Raw genomic sequence first — 23,193 nt, forward strand, 5'->3', positions numbered from 1 at the left:
AAAAAAAAAAAAAAAAAGGAAAGAAAATTGACAACTAACCTTGGTTTCATCTATAGCCTATACTGTCTAAAAGCACCTACTATATACAGTATTACAATGCATACTATTATAATAGTAGCATATGTGAATATTAGGCAGGTAGGTATGAGGAAGCTGCAATAGTTACACATTTAACGGTGAAATTCTGCACTCCTTTTTGACTTGCCGAAATCTGACAAGGACAAAGACCCATTAGCTGCCATTCCAGCTCCGCACAGACAATTTAGATATTCAAATATGCCCTCGCTTTTTGGAAACTGTTTGCAATGAGAAGCTGAATAGGTAATGTGACATTAATCTCTCTCTCTCTGCATTTGTCCCGTAACGCACCTTTGCCAGAGAGAGGTCTATGATGTCTCCTTGAGTCCACCGTGTGCCCTGGAAAGAAAGGGGCATCCGTGCCATTGAAACAGGAAGGTCAAAATGCTAATTCGCTCTCATTCTTCCTCCACGTCTCCCTCACCCATCAATAGAGGCCGGGTCGATGTTTTTAATTATTCTGTCAGCTTCAAAGAATTCCTCGTCAGAATTTCGCAGCGCTCACGAAGGTCTGAGCTCTCAGATAAATGTTATCCATTCCTGTGACGACGTCTCTTCGCGGGCTCTCAGGTCGTACCTCAAGAGTAATTACTATAGATCAATATGCTTAGGGTTGGCAGAGGGAACGGGGCCAATTAACTCTCGGGACATTAGCTAAATGCTCGTGTGAAGAGAACGGGCGTGTAGTGTTTTATTTGACATCGGGAAACAATGTAATCACAGGCCGGCTCAATCTAGCGCACACAAACACCAACAGATCTCTATTGTGAGGTGAGGGCTCTGTTCTCAGCAGCGATGCAGAAAAACTGTCGGCTGCAACGCAAAAGTCTGCAATAGAAAACATGAGAAAGATTTCCAAAAGATCAGAATTTGCATGTAAATTTACACCACGATTTCTGAAGTAAATGTGAGTGGTGTTTGTCCATGCTAAACTGCTAATGCTATAGGCCTAGTGTTGTTGGGGTTGGTCCATCTGGCAGGCTAGTGTCTTGCTCACTTAAAGAATGAATTAACACTTCTCCTCAACACAGCATAATTTGAAGCCTTAGCCACGTCTACAACATTAACAAACAAAATAATATTAGGCTAATAGAAATAAATATTTGTTCAAAACCATAACCCTTATGAAAATTATGAGCCACATAGGCTATTAGGGTTTTCAATCCCATTCTAAATGTTTCTTGTATAAACCCCCAATATATATACTTTGAAAAATTAATATTATAAATGTCTAAATTATTATTATTATTATTTGAAAATATTTAATTTCTATAAAGTTACATCAATACAGTACTTTATAGTTTAACTTGTTTATTTTAATATACTTTTTGTTTAATGTTAGCTTTAATTACTTATTTTAATCTTTAATTTTTATTTATTTACATTTATTTTTGTTTTGTTTAAATTATTTTAATTTAATTTTGTCAAATTTTTATTTATTTTAATTTTTTTCAATCTTATTTTTACATGCATTTATTTTTTACATTTATATACTTTTTTTTAACCTAAGCTTTACTTACTTATTTTAATCTTTATTTTTTATTTATTTATTTATTTATTTTTTACATTTAATTGCTATTATTATTCATTTTGTAATCTTTAATTGTTAATTCATTCATTCATTGTTTTGTCTAAACTTTTCCACGGACCCCCTAGCACTTGACAATAACAACAACCAATAACAACGATAACCACAAAAACGACAACAACTATGCTTCATCTCATCATGCAACCATCAATACATTCAGGAGTCAGAAAAGCACAGACATTTCTTCATCCATCCCTGCATTCTTCTCCGGGGGAGAGTGAACGTAAAGTTTAACCAACAACTTGAAATGGGGCCCAGATGCAGGGTCCAGACCAAATTGAAGTGTGCTGGATTCAGATAAGTGTAATGTCCTGGGGTTTGCGGCCCGGCCCGGCGCTTCGCTTTGCTCTCGGTGACAGCAGGTGTGGCGTCAGCGCGCGCGGGGAGACAAGGTCACCGGGATTCCAGGCTAATAAATGGTGTGAAGATGGAACGGGCCGGTGGAGAGCGAGGCTGTGGAGCGATTCGCCACATACATCAACTCCACTGAGCAGAAAATTGAAATGGAAATCTGGGCCTTGAATGAGTGCAGATCCCATTGTCCCCAGAATGCAATCTGATGATGTATGATATCTTTTAAGGCGGCCGGTCCCGCTCGCCGCTTCATTTTGAACCACAACTGGACAGGTGAGCTCATGTGAAACTTTGCGGGGGCGTCTGAATGAGGTTCCCCAAACAGAGTATGATGACTCCTCAGTGAAAAGTGAGTAGATATATAGGCTAAGCGCATTATGGATTCATGAAGATCAAGATGGATGTCTCCAGGGAGTAAACTAATTGCTGTAAGCTGAGAAATGTGATAAACACTTGAGGCTGGATAGCAACGATGAGAAAAGCAATAAAAGCACATGCATAAATCACAGACTCAACTGACACAGCAAATTTCCACACGAGATTTAACATTGTACCACACCAATGTACACCTTTGGCACCACAGAAAAATACAATAAATCATAGGCTATCGGAGTTGTGAATATGAGTTTGCAGTTGTGTGTTGGTTGATGTGATGCAATGAATGCAAATCTTTCTGTTGAACTGTCAAGGAGAGCTGCGCATAAAAACGAACACAAAACGCGGCCAGTGTAGCACAATTCCCGAACAAATGATTCTCAGGACCCAATTCTTTTTAAATGAATCAGAATCACATTCCGCGACCAGTAGCGTATAGTCTGGTTCCAGAATGAACGACTCTTCTGAGCCGGTTCTTTTTAGTGAATCAAAAACATACGCGGCCAACGTGGTCTGATTACCGAACAAATGACTTCTGTGCCGGTTCTTTTTAGTGAATCAAAAACCAAAGCGCGATCAGACGCTGCGCAGTCCGATCGGTGTATGATATCAAAGTACCGCGAGAGCGATTAGAGAGCAGGCGGCTCTTTATGCTTTTGAATTGCTCTCGCGGTGTCAACCGCCGATTGGACTGCGCTGCGCCGACGCATCTCGAACAAGCCTAACATGATTCCTGAACAAATGAGTCTTGATTCAAATTTCTTGATCCAAAAACACAAAGCACAACAATGTGGTCTGATTTCACTAAAAAGAACCGGCTCTTGGGCTCAGAAGAGTCATTCGTTCTGGAATCGGACTATAGGCTACTGGTTGCGGTGTATGACATTGATTCAGTAAAAAAAAAAAAAAACGCTCATGAGAATCATTCGTTAGGGAATCGCTACACTGGCTACTTGTGTGTTCTAGTAGTGTTCACAGGTTTTAAAGAGTTCCTTTAAAGAGTTCCAGATAGCTTATGACAGCTTTCATTCTGACAGATGAGCCAGGATGGATTAAAGAAACCTCTATAAACAAGCGACCATCATCTTCTTTTCATTTGCTGATACAAACACAGGGACAGGTGAAAGCTCTTTGCTTAAAAATGATTTAACAAAACTGAGTCAGCAAAGAACAGAGTTTGTCCTGAGGAGAGGTGGTCAAGATGGACGAGACGAGAGCCAGAAACTCCCCAGCTCATAAACTTCTAGACAGCCATTTCAAACCAGAGGGAAGGTGAAGGTAGGCTAATGATGCTTTCAGCTTTGAAAAGAACCACACACATTTACTTAGTTATCCAAATGAGAGCACAGCATAGAGTAAACCTACAGCTTTTCAACTGAACGTTTTGCATTTTACAATAAAATTGCTGATCATTTTTAGGTGCTCTAAAGTGAAGGTTTTTATTTGTTTTGGTTACATTTTATATTTTCAGTATTGTAATTTGAAAAAATATATTATTTAAATTGTAAAATGATTATACATGATATATTGCATTTTAAAAAATACAACTGTATATATGCAAAATATATTGTACTCTTTGTCTTAGGATGAAATGGGATCTCAACATACAGTATTTCCTTGAGATTTCCAAAATGGGTTTGAGAAGTACCTGTAGTTTTTCTACACAGACAGGACTGCTGCAGCAGTGGTAGCAGGTGGAGGTGTTTAGAGGAGAATAACTCCCATCTGTTGAGGAACACCGTGTCTGAACCAGCAGCTCCGGCTCCATTAAGCAGATCACTGAAGAAAATCAACGAGCCACCGCAGGGGAGAAGCAAACTAATGGCCAAGGTAACTTCATTATGTATGACAAACTCTGTGGTTCTCTTCAGAGAAGTGGAATGATCTTGAATCTGGATGTACTTTAATCACCATAAATAGACATCAAAGCTTTAAAACCAATATCGGCCCAATTATTTCAATGACACGTGGCATGCTTCAGCATTACCTGTGTCTGCTGAGGAGAATATGATTAATGCTGTTTCTGGAAATTAGTCGAGGTTCCCACACTTCCACGACTGATCCAATTATCATGAACGACTGGAAGCATCATGGAAAAGATTTCCTAGAAATTGCTGTCTATTAAATAGCAAACTAAGCATATTTTCATCACGAGAGCATGCATTTAAAGACCAATCATATGGCCTATAGCTTTTTGTGACTGAGTGACGCACATGGGTAGAGATTTTCAAAGTTCAAGTTATTCAGTTCTAAAATGATATATCATTGGTTCTGAGGAATTAGCAATAAATAAATCCATGTCAATTATTTGGAAAAACATTTACCATGAATGATTCAATGAAGTGTTTTCTCTGAAGCTGTGGGGAGTCAGAGCTCACTGTCACATAAGTGTGTGGCCAGATTTCTTTGAAGAATCAGAGGAGTGCTAGCAAAGAGAAACCAACCATTCAAAGAAAATGATCAATGCTTTCTCCTATGAAGTTCTGCATCAGAGATACCTCAGCTTCACAAAAGGTGTGTGAACTGCAAGGAAGTAATAAGGTTTCATATTTCTCTGCAACCTTCATTTTTGATTCTAACTTTGAAAAACCAAATGTTGAGAATTGTCAACTCTAAGGCATGCACTGAAGACAAATTGATAACATCTAAATGAACATCTAAGTTTTTATTCAAGCCAAAAATATTATTTAACGTCACTAAACTAATCTATTGACATCAATTTATACAAGCAAAACAAAATTCATGGATTAAATCCGGTAGAAATGTTGTTGTTTAAGATTACGCTCCAACTACATGTTTTAAATCAAATTTCCTCTTATAAAGCACTACAGTATGGCCAAGTTGTGTCATTGGACTACTTTTGGAAAAGCCATATTTCTATGTCTGTGTTAGCCGTTTTTCTATTCCAGTTGACAGACATCCTGACATATAATTTAGTTTTATCTCTGGTTTCTTCTCAACTAGAGGATTTACATCATCTTTCTATCATTTACTTCCCCGTCATATGTACGACTTCTTTTGATCCGCAAAACACAAAAGAGGATTTTTTGAAGAAAGTTGGGGTTCAAACAACACTGGATTCTATACACTTTTATTGTAGGGACCAAAAAAAAATTATTTCTTTTATTCTCTTTGTTGTTCCACCATCACACAGATTGAGAACAACACAAGAGGAAAACATTATGGCAGATATTATCATTTTTTTTAAATTTTGCCTTTTAGCAAAGTGACTATTCTCCAGACCAGTTTTTGAATAAATTTAAATCTACTGCACAAACAAGACACTTAAAAGTCGTCTTTTAGCAAGTCTTCCTCTAACACACTCACAAAGACATTTTGCCAATAAAATTTTCAAGCTGTGCAATGATGCAAATTTGAAAATTCCCTGGCATTTCATGAGCGTGGGAACCTCTATTGCAGTGAATTTACCTCCTGTTTCTCAGCCCATATCAGCTGGTGAATAATTCCCTCTATTAATCCAGATGAAGGTGAAACACCCAGCACACATGGAACAGAGGCATGAATCTCGATGTGCTTAAGATCTCAGCGAGCGCAGAAGACTTCAGGGCTTCTCTGGACAACTGTGACTTGAGAGGGAGAACGACTCCCAGCCGAACATCATAAGCAGATCCCAGTGTTTTTGAGTGTGTCTGTGCTACTGGTTACTGATTCATTATTAATAAGAGCACTATGTATATCTGATAACTCTGCCAGACTCAATCAGAAGGAGAGTAATTAAGGGAAATAATATTTGTTGGTTCAAGCATGCACCTAGTTTGATGATTGAAGTTGAATTCCCAGTTAGTACACTGGCTGAGTAAGAAGTTTTGGAAGAAGTTCTCCAGCACTGTTGTCCTGAAAGTACCTCACCAAACTTCACAGGGGCTTGTGGGAGAGACTGCGGAGGACTGCTAAACCTGACAGCAGCAGCAGCGGAACCTGCTCAGTTTCTGCTTGCGTGAGAAATAAAAAGCAAACAGACTTTGTGCGTGGCAGCGCCTAGATCTGTATCAAGAGCGAGTGTCAACAGCACTGATCACAGGAAATTCACTTTGAGTTGTTGTTTTACAGTGTACAGGGACATTTCAATGCCACAAACACACACTCCGTTCCAAAACTTCCCCAGATGGCATAAATGGTGCCTTTATAGGGCACTTCAAAGGGAGAGAAGTCACCTCTGTCGTTTTGAAGGGTTGTTCCAAACAGAAGAACATGTTCAAGTACAGTGAACTGTAAAAAGTTTTTTTTTTTTTTTTTTTTTACAAAGTTATTGGAGCATGTTTTACAAGAAAATGCTAGTCTTTCTGCTTTCCTAGAAATCATTTTGAGATTGCTCTATTAAATAGCAAACTAATCATAATTTTCATCATGAGCATACATTTAAAGACCAATCCTATATAGGTTTTTTTGACTGAGTGTAATTTTAATTTTGACCAGATCATTTTACATTTAATTCAATGTGTTACTTGCAATTTCTTTGTAATTATTTGTGAACTTTACTAACAATTCCCAAGTGAAAATTGTTTCAGAGTAAATGCTACAGGAAAAAAAAAAAAGCTTAAAAAGTGAATTTTGAATAACCAGAAGTACTCCTTTGGAAGAGTTTTTTTTTTTTTTCACTGAATAATAGTGATCTGTCAATTTACACCACACATCACAATTTATATCAAACACCAATACTTTGTATGTATATAATACCTATAATTGAGTAAAATCTTAGTTACTGTTGGAAATGTGACTCACCTTATTTTTTTAAATATGTGATTTAAGGAATAAATATATTTATTCACCCAAAATATACATATATCAAATCAGATAACATACATGCATGTTGATTTGGTGCTCAGGAAACATTTCTTATTATTATCACGGTTGAAAACAGTTTTCTTAAAAATTTGCTGCTTAATATTTTTGTGGACACCATGATAAATAGCCCCCCCCCCCCCCCCCCCTCCCCTCCCCTCCAGGATTATTTGATGAATATAAAGTTCAAAAGTACAGCAATTATATGAAATAGATTTTAAAAAATAAAATACTCTCAGTTTTGATCAGTTTAATGCACCCTTGTTGAATAAAAAAATTGATATATATAGCAGATGCATCGTTATGCTGTACATGCTAAATTTCATCAGTAAACAACACACTGTTTGTAGTGGGCCTCAAACTTACAGTATGCTGCCTTCAAAAAGAACTTGTTTTAGAATCAATTTATAAATGCATTAAAGAACTCATTCTAGTTCAACCTAATTAAAAATTGACTAGTTTACATAATGTGACATACTTTAATGCTTAAATTATCAAGTTTTATAGCTTAAAACAAGCCAAACTCCACTGAAATCAATGTGAAGTCGAGTCTCCCATGACAGCAAGGCAGCTCACTAGGTTTTGGAACAGAGCCACAGAGACATATAACAATAATTCAGCTAGTTTTCTGTGAAGTACACACACTTTGAATAAATCAGAAAGCAAGGAGAGAAAAAAAAACGACACCAATATGCAAAGGTAAACTAAGATCTTTTTTATTCCTTTCTCTCTTTTTTTTTTTTTTTTTTGCTTATGTATATATAGATCTATTTTTTTTTCCTTTTTCTACATACAAGTCCTTATGTCGTCATGCTGGGTGCAGCTTCGGTGAAGTAGCTCATGCAGGTGACCCATGTGGATATTACGAAGGACAGGCAAAAGACGGGGTGGACCGAGATCGTGTTGAGACCGAGCTGGACCACCGCCGGACTCCACTGTACAGTCACCAAATCACAAGACGTTTAGAAACGGGCTGACCAGGACCAGGACCAGGACGACGAAAGTCAGGACTCTTCGCTAAGACACAGCTCAGATTCCCAAAAGGAAAAATCATAAACAGGAAAAAATCGTGACATCATCAACTGGCGTCTCACGCCATCAAAATCCCCCGTAACAGAAGACAACAGCCGAAGAGAAGGTGAAGACGAAATTAGGATAATGCAAAAGAAAGGACTGTTTTTTTTTCTTTTCTTTTCTTTTTCTTTTAAAGAAAAAATCCCAAAAGTCTCCCGTCCTTGGAAAGTGTCACCAGCAGAAAGAGCTACTTTTTGCTGAGCCACATTTATGTAGAACCGACTGTGCTCATTAATTTCAGTCTGTAATCGTTTCCATTAGAGCAAAAGGGAGTCAAAGTCTACAGTCATTAATCATTACAGTACTGCAGATCCCCATACGCTCATGCAGGTCCGTCAGAAATACATTACAGCACTCTGCAAGGACACGGCCGCACTGGCATTTAGAGTAAAGACCTTAAAACCAAAATGCATGTTGCTTTTTGAGTGAAAAATGAAAATTAGCAATACATATGCAAGGAGTCTACTGTAACGGCATAGGAGTGGGTCACAATATATTTACAGCAGTACATCCACTGTGTACCAGAACACTGAGAATAATGAAGAGCGCGTCCCAAATCCAGTCCTGACTGATCCAACTCAAACACACACAAACAAAAATACATTAGTGAGTGAACGAACAAAACTCAAAACAAGGCAGAACTGTAAAATGCTGAACAATCTTTGCACCAATAACCTTCTTGTCTGTTAAAAAATAGTCTCCGTTGGTTTAAATGCTTCAAAAAGAAAAAGAAATTGACATCTTTGGTGAAGATTCCACAGCAATCTCTCAGTCTTGTTGCCATGATGTCTCTGCAGAATGCCAACTGGGCTCAGCAGCAGGTGCACAAACGAACACACTCGAACGAACGGATGGACAGACAAACACGCATACTGCTGGTTTTTTTAAAAGGTTTCAAATCAACAACAATCCCGCTGGAGAAACCTGATGCCATCGAGGGGAAAATGGAATGACCGTGGTGAGGATGAAGCAGGTCTGATTTCATGGAAGACTCAGGCTCTGCCAACATCATGACTTTGAACCACTTGAAGATTTAAAGAAATAGTTGACCTTTCTAAAATCAATATTCCAAATCTGTATGCTGTAATCTTTTTTTGTAAGATTTATTATGATAGGAAGTGAAGTGGGATTCGAACTCGGGACGCACTGCCCACGAGGCTATTGGCGCCTATGCTTTTCAACAATCTTAATGCAGCTGTTCATTGGTCACCATGGTGCAGAAAAGGCCCAGAAAAGGACCATAAACCCACTAAATAACATTTAAAGTAGTCGATATTCGATGTACAAGACTTTATTGATCGTAAACCTTTCCTTCTGCTGCAGCTCTCAGATGTTATTTTACATACATTACAATAGCGTTCAAAAGTTTGGGGTCAGTACAAATTTTTAAAAATAAATGAATACATTCATTCATCAAGTATGCATTAAATTGCTCAAAAGTGACATTAAAGACATTTACATTGTTAAAAAAGATTTCTATTTCAAATAAATGTTGAACTATTTTCAACAATGATAATTCTAAGAAATGTTTTATTAGCACCAAATCAGCATATTAGAAGGATTTCCAAAGGATCGTGTGACACTGAAGACTGGAGTAATGATGCTGAAAATTCAGCTTTGACATCACAGGAATATATTACATTTTAATATATCAGTTATTTTAAATTGTAATATTTCACAATTGTTCCATTTTTTTGATCCAAACCTTTGAACAAAACTGTACTGCATATTCAACACTGTAATTCTAGTGAATAATTCCTTACATTTCAGTCAATTTCTCACGCAAAAGCCTCCCAAGATCTAACATGTAATGCTCAAGTCATATAGAGTAAATATTATGCTGGTTTTACGGTGATGTTTTGTCGTTTTTGAGCTCGACTTGCAGCATACAGGTTTGAGCGTGAGTAAATCACAGAATTATCATTTCTGGGTCAACTACTCCTTTAAATACTAATGCAGCCTTGTATTTTTCATTTTTAAGTGTAAAATTATGACTGAAATGTTATAAATCCCACCAGGAGTTTATATTATACAGCAACACTCCTGGAATCTGAAAACCACCAAAGCCCAAGTTTAAAAATGAATGATTGGAATAGAAATACTTCTGCTTCTCAGCTCTCAATAACCTTACCAGTCAAACATGCTGCACTGGATAAGTCATAAATCAAAGAGTGCCTAAGCTTCTGGCTCAGACCTTCCTACAGCACAAGTCTGCAGAGGGGAAACCTCATCCTCAAGGACACAGCTGAATTCAGTCTTGCAGAAGCGTCTCTGAGGAGGAATGTAGGCATTCAGGTCTATGCAGGAAATAAAAAAAATCCTCAAACAAGTTGCAAGGATAAAGTGAAAGTCAGAGTCGCCTCTGCAAACCCTCGCTTCCGCATGCAGAGATGGCTTTTGTCAATAATAAACGTGCATTTTACAGACCATTCTGCCATCTTGAAAAACTCTCACAATGCCCTGCTCTCAAACCTGCATGAATGTTGAAGGAAGAGCTCATCCAGAAATAGACTCACCTACATGTCGTTTCAAATGGATCATGATTTCGGGTTTGGTCTTTTCCTTATGCGAAGCTTCAGACGATTTGGAAGTCTTGGAACGACATGAGGGTGAATTTTCATATTTGGATGAACTATTCCTTTAACAGGTGTAACTCGATCACACTAGCAGATCATGTTCACTGGGAAATCTGCTGTTTGTTTTGAGTGATCCAAAGGACTCCATGCAGCTTCAAGTCAATACAATATAGACACCTAAAAAGTAGGGCTACTAAAATGGTCCATTATAGGCCAGTAAAGTATTGAACCCAGAATAAAGGGCCTTCTTTCAGCCTTATGTAATTCGCACATGCATTTAAGACCTCTGAGAAATTTCAACAGCCACGACACATCGTTTAATAACATCAATGCACTTTGGTTGCATCCATAAGACTACTCCATTTTCCAATTCAAATCACCGTTTGGGAATACAGCTTACGTAGGAACCATATGCAAAAATTCATGTTTCCCTCCGAGGTCAAATTAAAATCTGAAATCTATTTTACTAGAAACACGGCGTACGCTAATTCTACACTAAAGTCCTGACAAAATAAGTTTGTCTATCTAAAGGGACCATGCTGTATAGTTATGATCTATGTGATAGAATTTCTTCCCCTTCTAAAATCCGGAGGGAACGGAATAAAAAATATAAATATGCTTATGTTTTGCATATCAAGGAGAACCATGCTCAAAAAGGTGAGCCAGCATTTGGGTAGGCTGGACCAGGAAACCTTCAGACCCGTGCGCACAGCTGTGTGGTCGACCTGAAGCCACGTAACGCGCACGTTTACGGCATCGAGTTTTTTTCAGAACCCCCTCTCACAAAAAACAAACAAACAAAAAAAAACATTTTTTTTTTCCAGTTACAAATGACATTACGTCCTGTTATCTGCTGAAGGCTAATGCCACTAACTTCAAAACAAACATACGTTAGATGAAAATCTGATTCTACATTACAAATTAAAAAGGCAGAGTCATGATTCACACACAGAGAGCAAAATGACAGACACTAAAGGGCTCTTGGTTTGTCTGAGAACAAACAGCATCACACACACACACACACACACATCCCCACACATCAAGTGAAGTATTAACAGCTGGTTGTTGTCATGTCCTGGTCTTTTTATGTTCCCTCTTCAAGAGTTCAGCGAGAACTGGTCCTGTTCTATGGGTTTTTTCACCCAGGCGCCCAGACCCGCTTTGTGAAAGGCCTTGATGAGCGTTTGCTTGGCCGTATGGTACTCCTCCGCTGCTTGTTTGGCTTCGTGGTACGAGCTGGGCTTGGGCACTTTGATTCGCAGAGTTGACGAAAGCTGCAGATAAAAAATATATATATTTGTTTTTGCACTGTTTTGTAATATAATACAATACAAATTAAGCAATATGTAAACTATAATAGTTAACAATACTGCATGCTTCACATTTTAAAGGTTATAAGTATAATATACGATAACTATAATACAATACAAGATATATTTATAATTTTATATGGTCACACTTTATTTTGAGATCCAATTCTTGATATTAACAATACATGCAACATTTTTGTGTTTTTTTGTCAACGACTTAATTTTCTGGACAACACAATATACAGTGTGTACACACACACACACATAAACATAAATTTTAACATCATCTTTACTTTACTTAAGCCAAGTCTTGCAGTAAGGTTGAAAGTGAATGTGTGATAGCGGTACCTTAGAGTGTAGTCGCACCCAGCGGCTGTATAGGGCGTGCTTACAGAGACGTGAGGGTCTGCCCATGTCATCCTTGCCTGTGGTGGCGTTAATGACTTCTAGAGCCTGATCTCCCACCGTCCAGTTCACACTGAAGTTAGGAGCCTTTCCTGGCTGCCGGGCCTCAGCGTTACTGATTCCTGCAAACACACAAACACACCAATCATAGTAAAAAAAAAAAAAAAATCACACCCAGTAACGGCCTTGGTACGTTTCTTTTCTGCATGAATAAAACATCCAGCATGGCCTTTTTTATGCAGATGACTTGATATAAAGATATTTCTTGAACAAATAAGAAGAATTTTGTTTCAAGGCTTCTGTTTTTAATGAAAGAACACAGATAAAACAATGCGCTCAAGGTTGTTTATTCAGTAGATGTGTAAAGCTTTAGGATTCCCACACTTTGTCACCAAAGAATGTCCATGACCTTTTCAGGCATTCATTACATTTTTATTTTTTAAATCTACAGAGATTGCTGGAGTGGCTTTCCACTTGTATGTCAGGTAACTATTTTGAATAGATAAATTTAAACAATCATACTTATGAGTGTAAACGTGTCTCCAATAAGACCCTCAACAGAAAGTCTGATGATTTCTGCTGCTTTTTAAAGTCTTGCACATGAACTCAAAAAGAGCACAGAGAAATGTAACAGAACAAACTAATCCGGAAATAAACCACTGAATTTACATTGACTAAATAATTACTTGGAAAAACCTAAAGCAATGGAAATGATCTGAAAAACACTTGAAGGCTGCATGCCATTATTTTAATCTTTTATTCATTCATATTTACATTCTTAATAAGTTTAAATGAATCTATTAAATAATATACTATTATGTAATATATCAAGAAGCATAAATGGCTCACTGCACTATGCATTACCTCTTTACCTGCAGACCAAGATGACAAGAACAAAAAGAGCTGACAAATGCAGAAGGGTCGTTCTTTGAGCTCGGGTCGAGTACGCTATGCCTCAACCTCCCACGACACATCATCAAATGAAGATTTTCAGCAGTGAGCCATTAAAAGCTAGTTCTGCTGGGAATCTGATGTAACCCAGTGCAAAAGCAGTGTTGGGTGTTTCTCTTTAGGCACAAAGTAAGAAAGGATATGTTCTCAATTCATCGTATATACTTCTCCAAAAGCAGCCGAGGTCTCCCTAAAGACATTTTGAAACTCAAGTAAGTCTTTAATCAGGAACCGGTGTCCACTTAAACCTACATAAAAGTAGTCACGCTAATAACTTAAACAACACTTTTCAGTAGCATAACAATAGTTCAGCTTTTTGAAAAAACACTCAGGTCACCTTTATATATATTGCTACATTTATATACAATACAGATTATTTCAAAGCAGCTTTACAATGATGAACAGGAAAAAAAAACAATCAATAATGCAAACCATCAAATATGAGACTTAATTCAAATTCTGCTGTCAAGAAGCTCTAATAGTGCAGTTTTTCCAGTGAGAAGCTACTGTTTGCACATTTAATGGACAGAAAAAAGTTATTTTCGTTCTTCTAAATTTAGAGTGGGAAAATCTGATTCATCTAGAGCTCAAACACTTTTTTCTGTTTTGTAATATATGCTATTTAAAATATACTTTTTTTTGGGGATTTTGTTAGGCAAACTACTAGACGTTTTTCGAACAACTTTAAAATCCACTTATTACTCAGTAATATTGACCGCATAATTGATGAATTTTGCAACATTGACCGTTACTGAACGAAACGAATCAACACTGAATGGAGTTTAACTGAATAATTACAGTATTTGTCTTTGTCTCATATTTAATGATGTTTGCATCACTGATTTGGTTACTTTGCTGTTTATTATAATGTACTGTACAATATGTTTTGTATAAAGAGCTATATAATAAAGATTACTTGACCAAAAAAGCAGCTTGACTGTTGTTTAACCACTTTAAATTTCGACAAGCATTTCCCAACCCCACTATAGGCTGTGTGGGATTATTTTCCAGCTTTCTCTTTATAAAAAAGAAAAAGCATGTGAGAGAGTGAGAGAAATCAGCAGGGGAATCTGGGATTTGAGGCACGGTATGAATTACTGAAACAGGCCAGCGGTGGAGAGCAGGCCTATCTAAATTCCAGTAATTCATCAAACCACGAGGAAATTGAAGGCGAGTGGGGGAAACTGTCTGTCTAGTAAATGGTAATACAATTTGACATGGGTGCCATTTTCAATGATTTGGGAGTGGAAATGCGAACCGGTGTGATGTTGTCTTACCGCTGAGCAGGGGGCGGTTGAGGGAGAATTGCTGGGGCAGGTCTTCGATGTCAGCGATCCGCTGGTACATGGCTCGGGAGAGATGATCAGCGTGATACAGGCTGCCCAGGATGATGCTGGAGAAGTAGATGGGCTCAGTAAAGTAGCTCATCAGAGAGCCCTGGATGCCCACCACGTTCCATCTGTAGGAACAAACCTGATTAGTCTGCAACCTAACACAGACTGTTAAAAAAGCATTATCATTCATTAATATTACTATGAACTGCATAAACCTAACAATATGCAAATAAAGTCAGAATGAAAATGGAAGATGGAAAATGGAGTTAGATTGGACAGGCAACAATAAAAGATATGAGAAGCCAAGTTGATGAGCCTATTTATTTTGCATGGGTATTATTTGTATTATATTTAATTATAATTGATTTTCTTAGTATTGAATTCAATCATTATATAAATGCATATTTTAGAAATTTTTATATGCAAGCATTTCCCTCTGCTGTACAGAACACATCAAAATAGACCCGAGGCCCATTTTTTATATAATAATTATAATACATGTTATTATTATTCAATTTAATTATAATATAATTATTTTATAATTGTATTACTGGCATTTTGTATTGTTTCCCCCACTGCTATACGCAGCCCCAATCAAAACAGACCTGCATCCCATTTCTATTATAATTAACCTAATTATGCTTACATTTTATTATAATTATTTTATAATTTCATTTTGCACTGATTTCCCCCTGCTGAACGTAATGCCACCAGAACAGACCAGTTGCCCATTTTTTAGTAATAATTATAATTCATTAAATTATTATTACATTTAATTTTTTTATTGACCCATTTTTATTGTAATTAATACATTTACTAAATTTATATATAATTATTTTATAACTTTTTTGGGGGCATTTTGCATTGTTTCTCCCCCTTCTGCACGCAAACACAACAGAGGAGCTTTATCATAATTAAATACAATTATTAATACATATAGGTAAAATATAATATTACACCATATTACAGTTTTATCATTGACATTTTGCATTGTTTTTCCCCCCTGCATTCATAACAGACTCAATTTTTGCCACCCAATTTTATTTCATTATATAATTGATTTTAATTATTTTGAATATAAATACAATTATTTTACACTTTCTACGCAAACCCCATCAAAACAGACTTGCCCACCTGACTACACCGTTATTGCATTGACTCGTCTTTACAAGAGCACATCTATTTTTTTTGTTTTTTTTGTTTGTTTGTTACTAGCCTCAAGTATTTCCAGCAGTTTAACATAATGAAACACCTTTGGGACTCCTAATCTCATTCCATCTAAAAGACTGTAAAATTGAACATGTTCAGGTGGATGGGACATAAGACAATCAGGAGCTACAAGAATCCAAAACTCAAAAGCAAAAAATCAATCTGGCCAAAAGCCCAGATGTGAATGATTTTGAAATGATATATAAAAAAGCAACAGTGGAAGAACTGTTCAATTAGTGCAGTTCTTCCAAAGCACCTCATTTACGTCTTCACAGGTCCCAGACTCACCCACTGGGTCTCCCTCCTCAGCAGAACACAATCAAAAGGCCTAATCAAGCCCAGATCTGCTCCCCATAACAACACCTGCTGTATGCAGCTGAGAACAACCCAGACTCAAGTGATTGGAGTCGTTCTGACCAATCAACAGCCTCAGATGCCAAAGAGACACAGTCCAACTTTTGCTACCGTTAATAAGGCCACTATGTTAGCTAAGCACTTCCCTCCTGTAGCCAGAACACTCTGCAGCTTATTCAGAGTTTCTGCTGGCGTTTATCAAGTCTACTTGCTAAACTAGACAGCTTTGTACAGTTTTATTGACAGTAACCCAACAAATCCAGTGATTATTTCATCCCTAAAAGCATTCATTGCATTAATTTGTGTTTTGCAGAAGCCAGCAAATCAAATAGGAAATGAAGTGCTTGTGAGTTTTTGAGTGCATTATGCGGCCAGTGACTGGACTTCGGGTGGTCCTCTGAGACTAGCCTTGTACAAGAACACTTGATCCTAGCAGTAAGAGGGAAATAAAGAGCCACACATTACAGATCAGAAGTTAAAAACCCAGAGGAACAGTTAATAATTCAGACTAATGAAGCATACTATTCAGCAAAGATGCATTAAATTAATCAAAAGTGACAAAAGATTTTTCTAGATATTTTCTGAAGAATCATGTGACACTGAAGATTGAAATAATGGCTGCTGAAAAGCCATCACAGAAATAAATAATAAAAAATATTATATAAAATATATTATTAAACAACACTATTAAATATATTATTTGTGTGTGTTTTTTTTTTATGCAAAATAATAAAACAGGAGAGCAGTGACCACAAAGATGGTTTAAATCCAGACAGATTTCACTGTTTCTCTGAAATAAACAACATGTATTGGAGCTACTTTTATTCTTATCATTATTTCAGACATGAGTGGCTCAGCACCTCCCATGAAAAATTCACAGGAACACGCTCCACCCGCTGTGTCCTGGTTTGAGACCTACATCTGGTCATGTTACTAGCAGAGCAGGTACAGGTCCTGACGGATGAGACAGAGTTCTATCAACACACACGCTCATTCATCTCAGCAGATGGGCTGCTTTTCCTTGAGAGTGAGCTGTGAACATCACTTCTGCTGTGTGTGAGTGTCCCTGAGCAACACATCAACCAGCCCAGCCCTGACTAAACACCGCTTTCCTAGGAAAACCAGAGCAATAAACTGAATCTGAAACTGAAAACAGACACGCTCACTGTCTATTTCAATGCATCAACTGATGCATCTTATTATAGACGCTAATACATACAGTATATATGTATTAAAGGGACAGTTCACCCCAAAATTTTAATTTTAGTATTTTTTTTTTCATCATATGGACTGTTTTTTTTAACCAACATTACTCAAAATAGCAGAAGAAAGAAACTCATACATTTACTCACAATTTGAGGGTGAGTAAATGATGTATGATTTGAATTTTTGGGAGAACTATCCATTTAAGCAGTGTTATCTTAGTTTAATATTGAGATATTGGGTTTTTTTATTAATCGTTTTTATTAATATTTTGAATCAGTTTTTATTTAGCTAAAGTTTTAGCAAATTTGCTGTGCATTTTTTTTTTATGTCATTTTTTAGTAGTTGAAATGAATGAAATTGGTTTTATTTTTAGTTTAAGTCTAAGTTTCAATCTCCCTGGTATTAAGGAGGTTAACCCTAATATATTGACACTGAAACATGATTTTCAGGGAATAATAACCCAAATTTCAATCTGTTCCTCAAACAAAGCTACTGTATGACTGCTGAAGACTCAGAAGAGTTATATGTATATATTCTTTTATTGCAGTCTTTTGTCATGCATGGAGACTAATCTCGACAATCACAATCCCCATCCTCTCATCCATCTCCTTTAGAATTACAAAGAAAAATGATGGATTATGGATTAATAACAAAACGAGAAAAAGTAGTTCTGTATTTTCAACAGGGGAGCCCGAACAAATAAATAAATAAACACAATTTAACAAAAAATAAATAGATAGTAAATAGAGACAGTGGGATGAGGATGATATATATGTAAGTATTGAGCGACACTGAAAGAAGTGTGTGTACAGAGGAGGTTCTCTCTTTTCTCTCATTAGCATTGACAGGACCTGTGCTCTCCGGTCACAGCTGTCTCTGACACATCCTTATCTGTCCGCTCACAGCTGCCGGGCGGCAGAGGAAGACACAGCGCCACACTGACCCCACAGGAGAAATGAACGCTCCCTCCTACACTCTTAATACGCTCTTCTTTATTTAACTAGGGTTATAGTAATGTTGAACCATGCACTTCTTTCCCTGCCAATTGTGAAGCCTGGTAAGAGCCAATGGGCAATTAAATTCACAAGGCCCTTGTTCTCTTCCCAGCGGTGACAGGCACAGTGTCTACCTAGTGCAGAGAGATTAACCAGAAAGTTCTGGACTAAAGCTTTTGCTGAGCTGTCTGCTATTCTAATGAAGAGGGCTGACAATAGCTCCTCTCCAAAAGTAAGGAAGCTGCCTAACTAGACAGCATTTTTAGAAGTAAAGGTAGGAAGAACTTTATGCTCATTATGGGAAAACTGTAAATGTAGCATTACAACCCCAGAAGGCAGTGTGACAAGCTCGGCTAAGAGAACTGGAATATATTTTATTTCTTTAAATAGCAACAAGTAGCATTTTTAAATCTAAATTTGATTTTAAAAAATAACACATTTTGTTATTTTTTATATGCGTATTGGCAAATAATGTCATTAAATAACATGCTTATGGAAATCAGTTCAGGACACAAAAGAAAAAAATTGCAGACTAAGATGAAATATATTATGTATATTTTTAAATTAATGCTTAATTGCTGTTTTTAAAAAAAATTAAATTATATAAATATACAATTTTTCATTGGAAATGCATACAAACCCAAAATACAAATTAATAATTTTCGATATTTATTTTTTAAATTGTAAGAATTTTATTGTAAGAATTTACAACAAACTAATGCAGTATAACTGTAATATTTTTTGGACAATTAGCTGTAATGTAACAGCTACTAACAGCAATGAACCTCATAAACAGTTTTTCTTAAAAAAACAATTTGACATTAGGTATAAAACATCCTTAAAGCTGAGCCCTGCAGCAATGATCCTTTTAGAGTTGTTGCTTACACAGAGCAATCAGATACATTTATATTTATGCACTTCCACTGCATTCAAGGTTCACATTTATATATCTGTTCACATTTATGCTTTATCAGTATTTTATTCGTTAGGATGTCTCTAGATATGTACGTGTGCATATGTGTGCTACTAATCTACCTTGCGATTTTGTCACTGCATGACATTGTAAGCAGCCGCTCGCCCTGCAGGACTCCGTCCCACGTCTGTATGGTGTTACTAGAGCGCACCGGGATGGTTCCCTCTCCAGACTCAATCTTGGTCCTCAACTGGCCCCTTGCCTTCCTGTTTGGGTGTCTGTCTCCCTGGTCTGAAGAGAACAGATGAATTAGACATTTAAAAAGAATGGCTGGCTCTTACAGGCAATATTTCTAAAATGTTTAATCTACTTCAACAAACCAATAATTGATTTAATCAAGCAATAACACTAACATGAACAGTAATTGTGTTTTTTTGTTGTTGCTTCAACTGCTTAATAATTGTATGACATATAAAGCCGAGCAAAATGATTTAAATACAACACTCAAGAGCGGAATTAATCAGGCCACAAGGGGAGTCGACGAAGCTAGCTAATTAAAAACACTGATGAAATTTGTTTTTGAAAATGCAGTCAGACACTCGAGTGAAATTATAATGAAATGCGACCTGATCATAAGAGGACCCATCCTTGATCTTAATTGAAAACAACTATTCAGTTTTGATCATTAATTTCAAACAAGCGTTTGAGTAAAATACCAGCCTCATCCACCCCCTGCTAGATCCTGTGTAAAGAACTGAACAGTTTAGTTTATTGAAGACTCCGTCTCACCCTCTACACCCGCCTCGTGAGGAGAGAAGATCCGGGCGTCTCCGCAGGGCGATGTGCTGATGTAAAGATGAAACTGGACGTTGTCTTTCAGCCGGAAGCCACGCTTGTCACACTGCGTGAATATGGACTTTTGGTGCTCCTCTTTATTGTTACTAAATTTAGAGACAAACAGCAGAAAAATTCTTCCCAGTTCTAGTCATGTACAGATACAAAACTGTATGACCATAATTGTTTTGACACATTGTGACTGCAATTTGAACTTCAACAAGACAAATATTTAAAGGTGTGCTCTATATTTATTAAATATCTCATACACTGACTTTTGAAACCTAGTCCACCTGAATTGCATATAAAAATGTTATATGAAACAACAACAACAACAAAAAAATAATAATAACACTATATTGTGTTTAAAAGTTTGTGTTTACATAATAAATGTGTGTATTGTGAATATTTATATGTATATATATAAATATATATTTTGGATGTGATTAATCACATCCATAATTAATCACATATTTTTATTATGTATGTAAAAATTCACACACATGCATGTATATATTTAAGAAAAATATTTATGTTTTTATATTAAATATATTTATATATAATATAAATATATGAATATAAATATATACATGTAAATATTTTCAAAACATATACTGTATGTGTGTATTTATATATACATAATAAATATACACAGTACACACATTATGTAAACAAAAACTTTTATTTTAGTTTGACAGCACTAATATATGTAAGGATAATCAGCGGCTAGCTGTGCATTAAGCGATTTGAATGCACGGCGTGGAGGCATAGAACCACCGGTGGGCAGCGGTTGCCTCCGCGGTGCATTCAAATCGTTTAATGCACAACTAACTGATTATCCGTTATGCCATGGTCATTTCCCAGCATTCACATATTAAAGATGTTAACAATATTTGTGCTGCAATATTTGACCAGAACGATAAAAATGACGGTTATTTTCGGTTAATTACTATTAAACTGTAACTGTATGTTACTATGGTAACCAATGTTTATAGGAAGCGCATTAATACAGTTCAACGAATTTAATCAACACCTGCCAGCCAATCAGAATCGAGTATTCAGACAGACCATGGCATACATATATATATATATATATATATATATATATATATATATATATATATATAAACTGCAAAAGGCTATATCATGTCTAAATGTTGAGTGTGTGCATATATATTTTGTTTGTGTGTGTGTATATATATTTTATCGTATTTTGTTGTTTATTATTACCTTTTCTAGATGATTATTTTAAATATATTTCCATTCAAATTAAATTCATTTACAGCAATTGGTGGTTTAATAAATTGAAAAAGGCCATATCGTGATTCTTCTATTAAATGTGCATCTCTATTTAAAACAGTACACAATAACACAAAATATTAAATTTAAAAAAGTTTATGAGTTTAATTTCCCTTCCTGCTTGGCTAAACATTCATCATGCTGTGGTGACATATGAGACATACACAGACATGCAGGACAGTAAACACAGCGTCTCACCTTAAGAAGTGCTCCAGCTGCATGTAGAGATACCTGATCAGAGAGCGGCGAGCGATGATTTCAGCGTGACAGTCGTTGAGCGCCAGGCCACGGTCGCTCATATACTCGCCGTTTATACACTTGGTTCCCGTGGAGACGCAGATGACCTGAGCGTCCTTGACATCGGTGCCTGAGTTAAAAGCAAGAGGAAACATACCAAAAAAAAATAAAAATCACAAAACATGAAAACTGCTTTACTGAAGTCTAGAATATCTACACTCATAAGAAACAAAGATTCAGGTTTTGATTTCATTAGTGATTCTTTTAGTTATTTTAATAGTAAAAGCATTCTTCATTTAAAGTACATAAAATAAGTCACATCAGTTCAGTCAGTGAGTGATTCATTAGGCTGATTCAAATGCATTACTAATGAGTCTTTTCGACTGATTCACTGTCTCAGAGCCATTGGGCAGGAGGATGTTTTTATTTTTAAAACATTCTTTAATTTTTAAATGGAAAAATCGTATACAGAACTCTACCTGTTGTCATGACAACACCAGCCAGAACTTTCCGTCGTGCATGTGGAGACGTGAAGTTGTCAGTAAGCTCGCTGAATTTGTCCACTACCAGACGAGAAACGGCATCTGCAAGAACCTGGTAAAGAGCATTTTTCAGATGTCAGACTTCACACAGACTGTAATGCTAACATCAATATCACATGAACACACGATCAGTACATCCATGACTCTGCTATAGGCAGGCATGGCATATTCAGAACAGTACACAACTCATGGGTATAGCAGGTCATTTCTGTCACAGATAAAACATTACGTTTCATCTCACAATTCTGCCTTTGTCTCGCATTTCATTAAAATAAGTCTGAATTTACCTGAAATTGCGTCACATAAACTTGAAATTGAGTGGAAAAAAAGGCAAAATTATGAGTTATAAAATCAGAATTCTGACTTTTTTCTTGTAGTTTAGAGTTTATATCTCACAGTTCTGTTTTTTTTTGTTTTATTTATGCCATGGAATAAAAACATAAAATTATAAGATCTAAACGTGCAATTCTGTGAAGAAACGTTTGAATTGTGAGAACAAAAATCAAGATTTGTGAGTGCAAAATTTATTAACTTGCAATTCTGAGTTAAAAAAAAAACCAACAACTGTGAGATATAAACTCAGAATTACAAGATACAAACTCAGTTGCGAGTTAATAAATTTAGCAGTCTCTCAAATCCAGTTTTTCTTTTTTCCACCCCGTGGCAGAAACAAGCGAGCATATTTTTTATCCTCTTTTTTTATCCCCTATCCCCTTCAACAAACTTGCTTGAGTATGTAATATCCACTTCTCATAA

General features: G+C 36.4%; 1 protein-coding gene and 1 long non-coding RNA gene across 4 annotated transcripts in view; one reads left to right on the forward strand and one right to left on the reverse strand.

Moving 5' to 3' along the window:
- The first annotated feature begins 1,697 nt into the window (after positions 1-1,697).
- LOC131546686 (uncharacterized) lies at positions 1,698-7,303 on the forward strand. The gene is made up of 3 exons (XR_009272765.1): positions 1,698-3,673; positions 4,063-4,225; positions 5,878-7,303. It is a non-coding gene; the product is annotated as an uncharacterized LOC131546686 (long non-coding RNA).
- A 2,244-nt stretch (positions 7,304-9,547) lies between these two features.
- adarb1b (adenosine deaminase RNA specific B1b) overlaps positions 9,548-23,193 on the reverse strand; it is a 178,034-nt gene continuing 164,388 nt past the window's right edge. For all 3 annotated transcript variants that reach the window (XM_058786456.1, XM_058786457.1, XM_058786454.1), the window contains 7 exons: positions 22,375-22,489; positions 21,857-22,025; positions 20,315-20,466; positions 19,648-19,816; positions 14,792-14,973; positions 12,507-12,685; positions 9,548-12,122 (listed from right to left, as the gene is read on the reverse strand). In XM_058786456.1, the coding sequence (XP_058642439.1) occupies positions 11,946-12,122; positions 12,507-12,685; positions 14,792-14,973; positions 19,648-19,816; positions 20,315-20,466; positions 21,857-22,025; positions 22,375-22,489 (1,143 nt within the window). In that variant the 3' untranslated portion in view covers positions 9,548-11,945. The remainder of the gene's footprint in view (positions 12,123-12,506; positions 12,686-14,791; positions 14,974-19,647; positions 19,817-20,314; positions 20,467-21,856; positions 22,026-22,374; positions 22,490-23,193) is intronic.

This window comes from Onychostoma macrolepis, chromosome 09 (genome assembly GCF_012432095.1).
Source record: "Onychostoma macrolepis isolate SWU-2019 chromosome 09, ASM1243209v1, whole genome shotgun sequence".
NCBI lineage: Eukaryota > Metazoa > Chordata > Actinopteri > Cypriniformes > Cyprinidae > Onychostoma > Onychostoma macrolepis.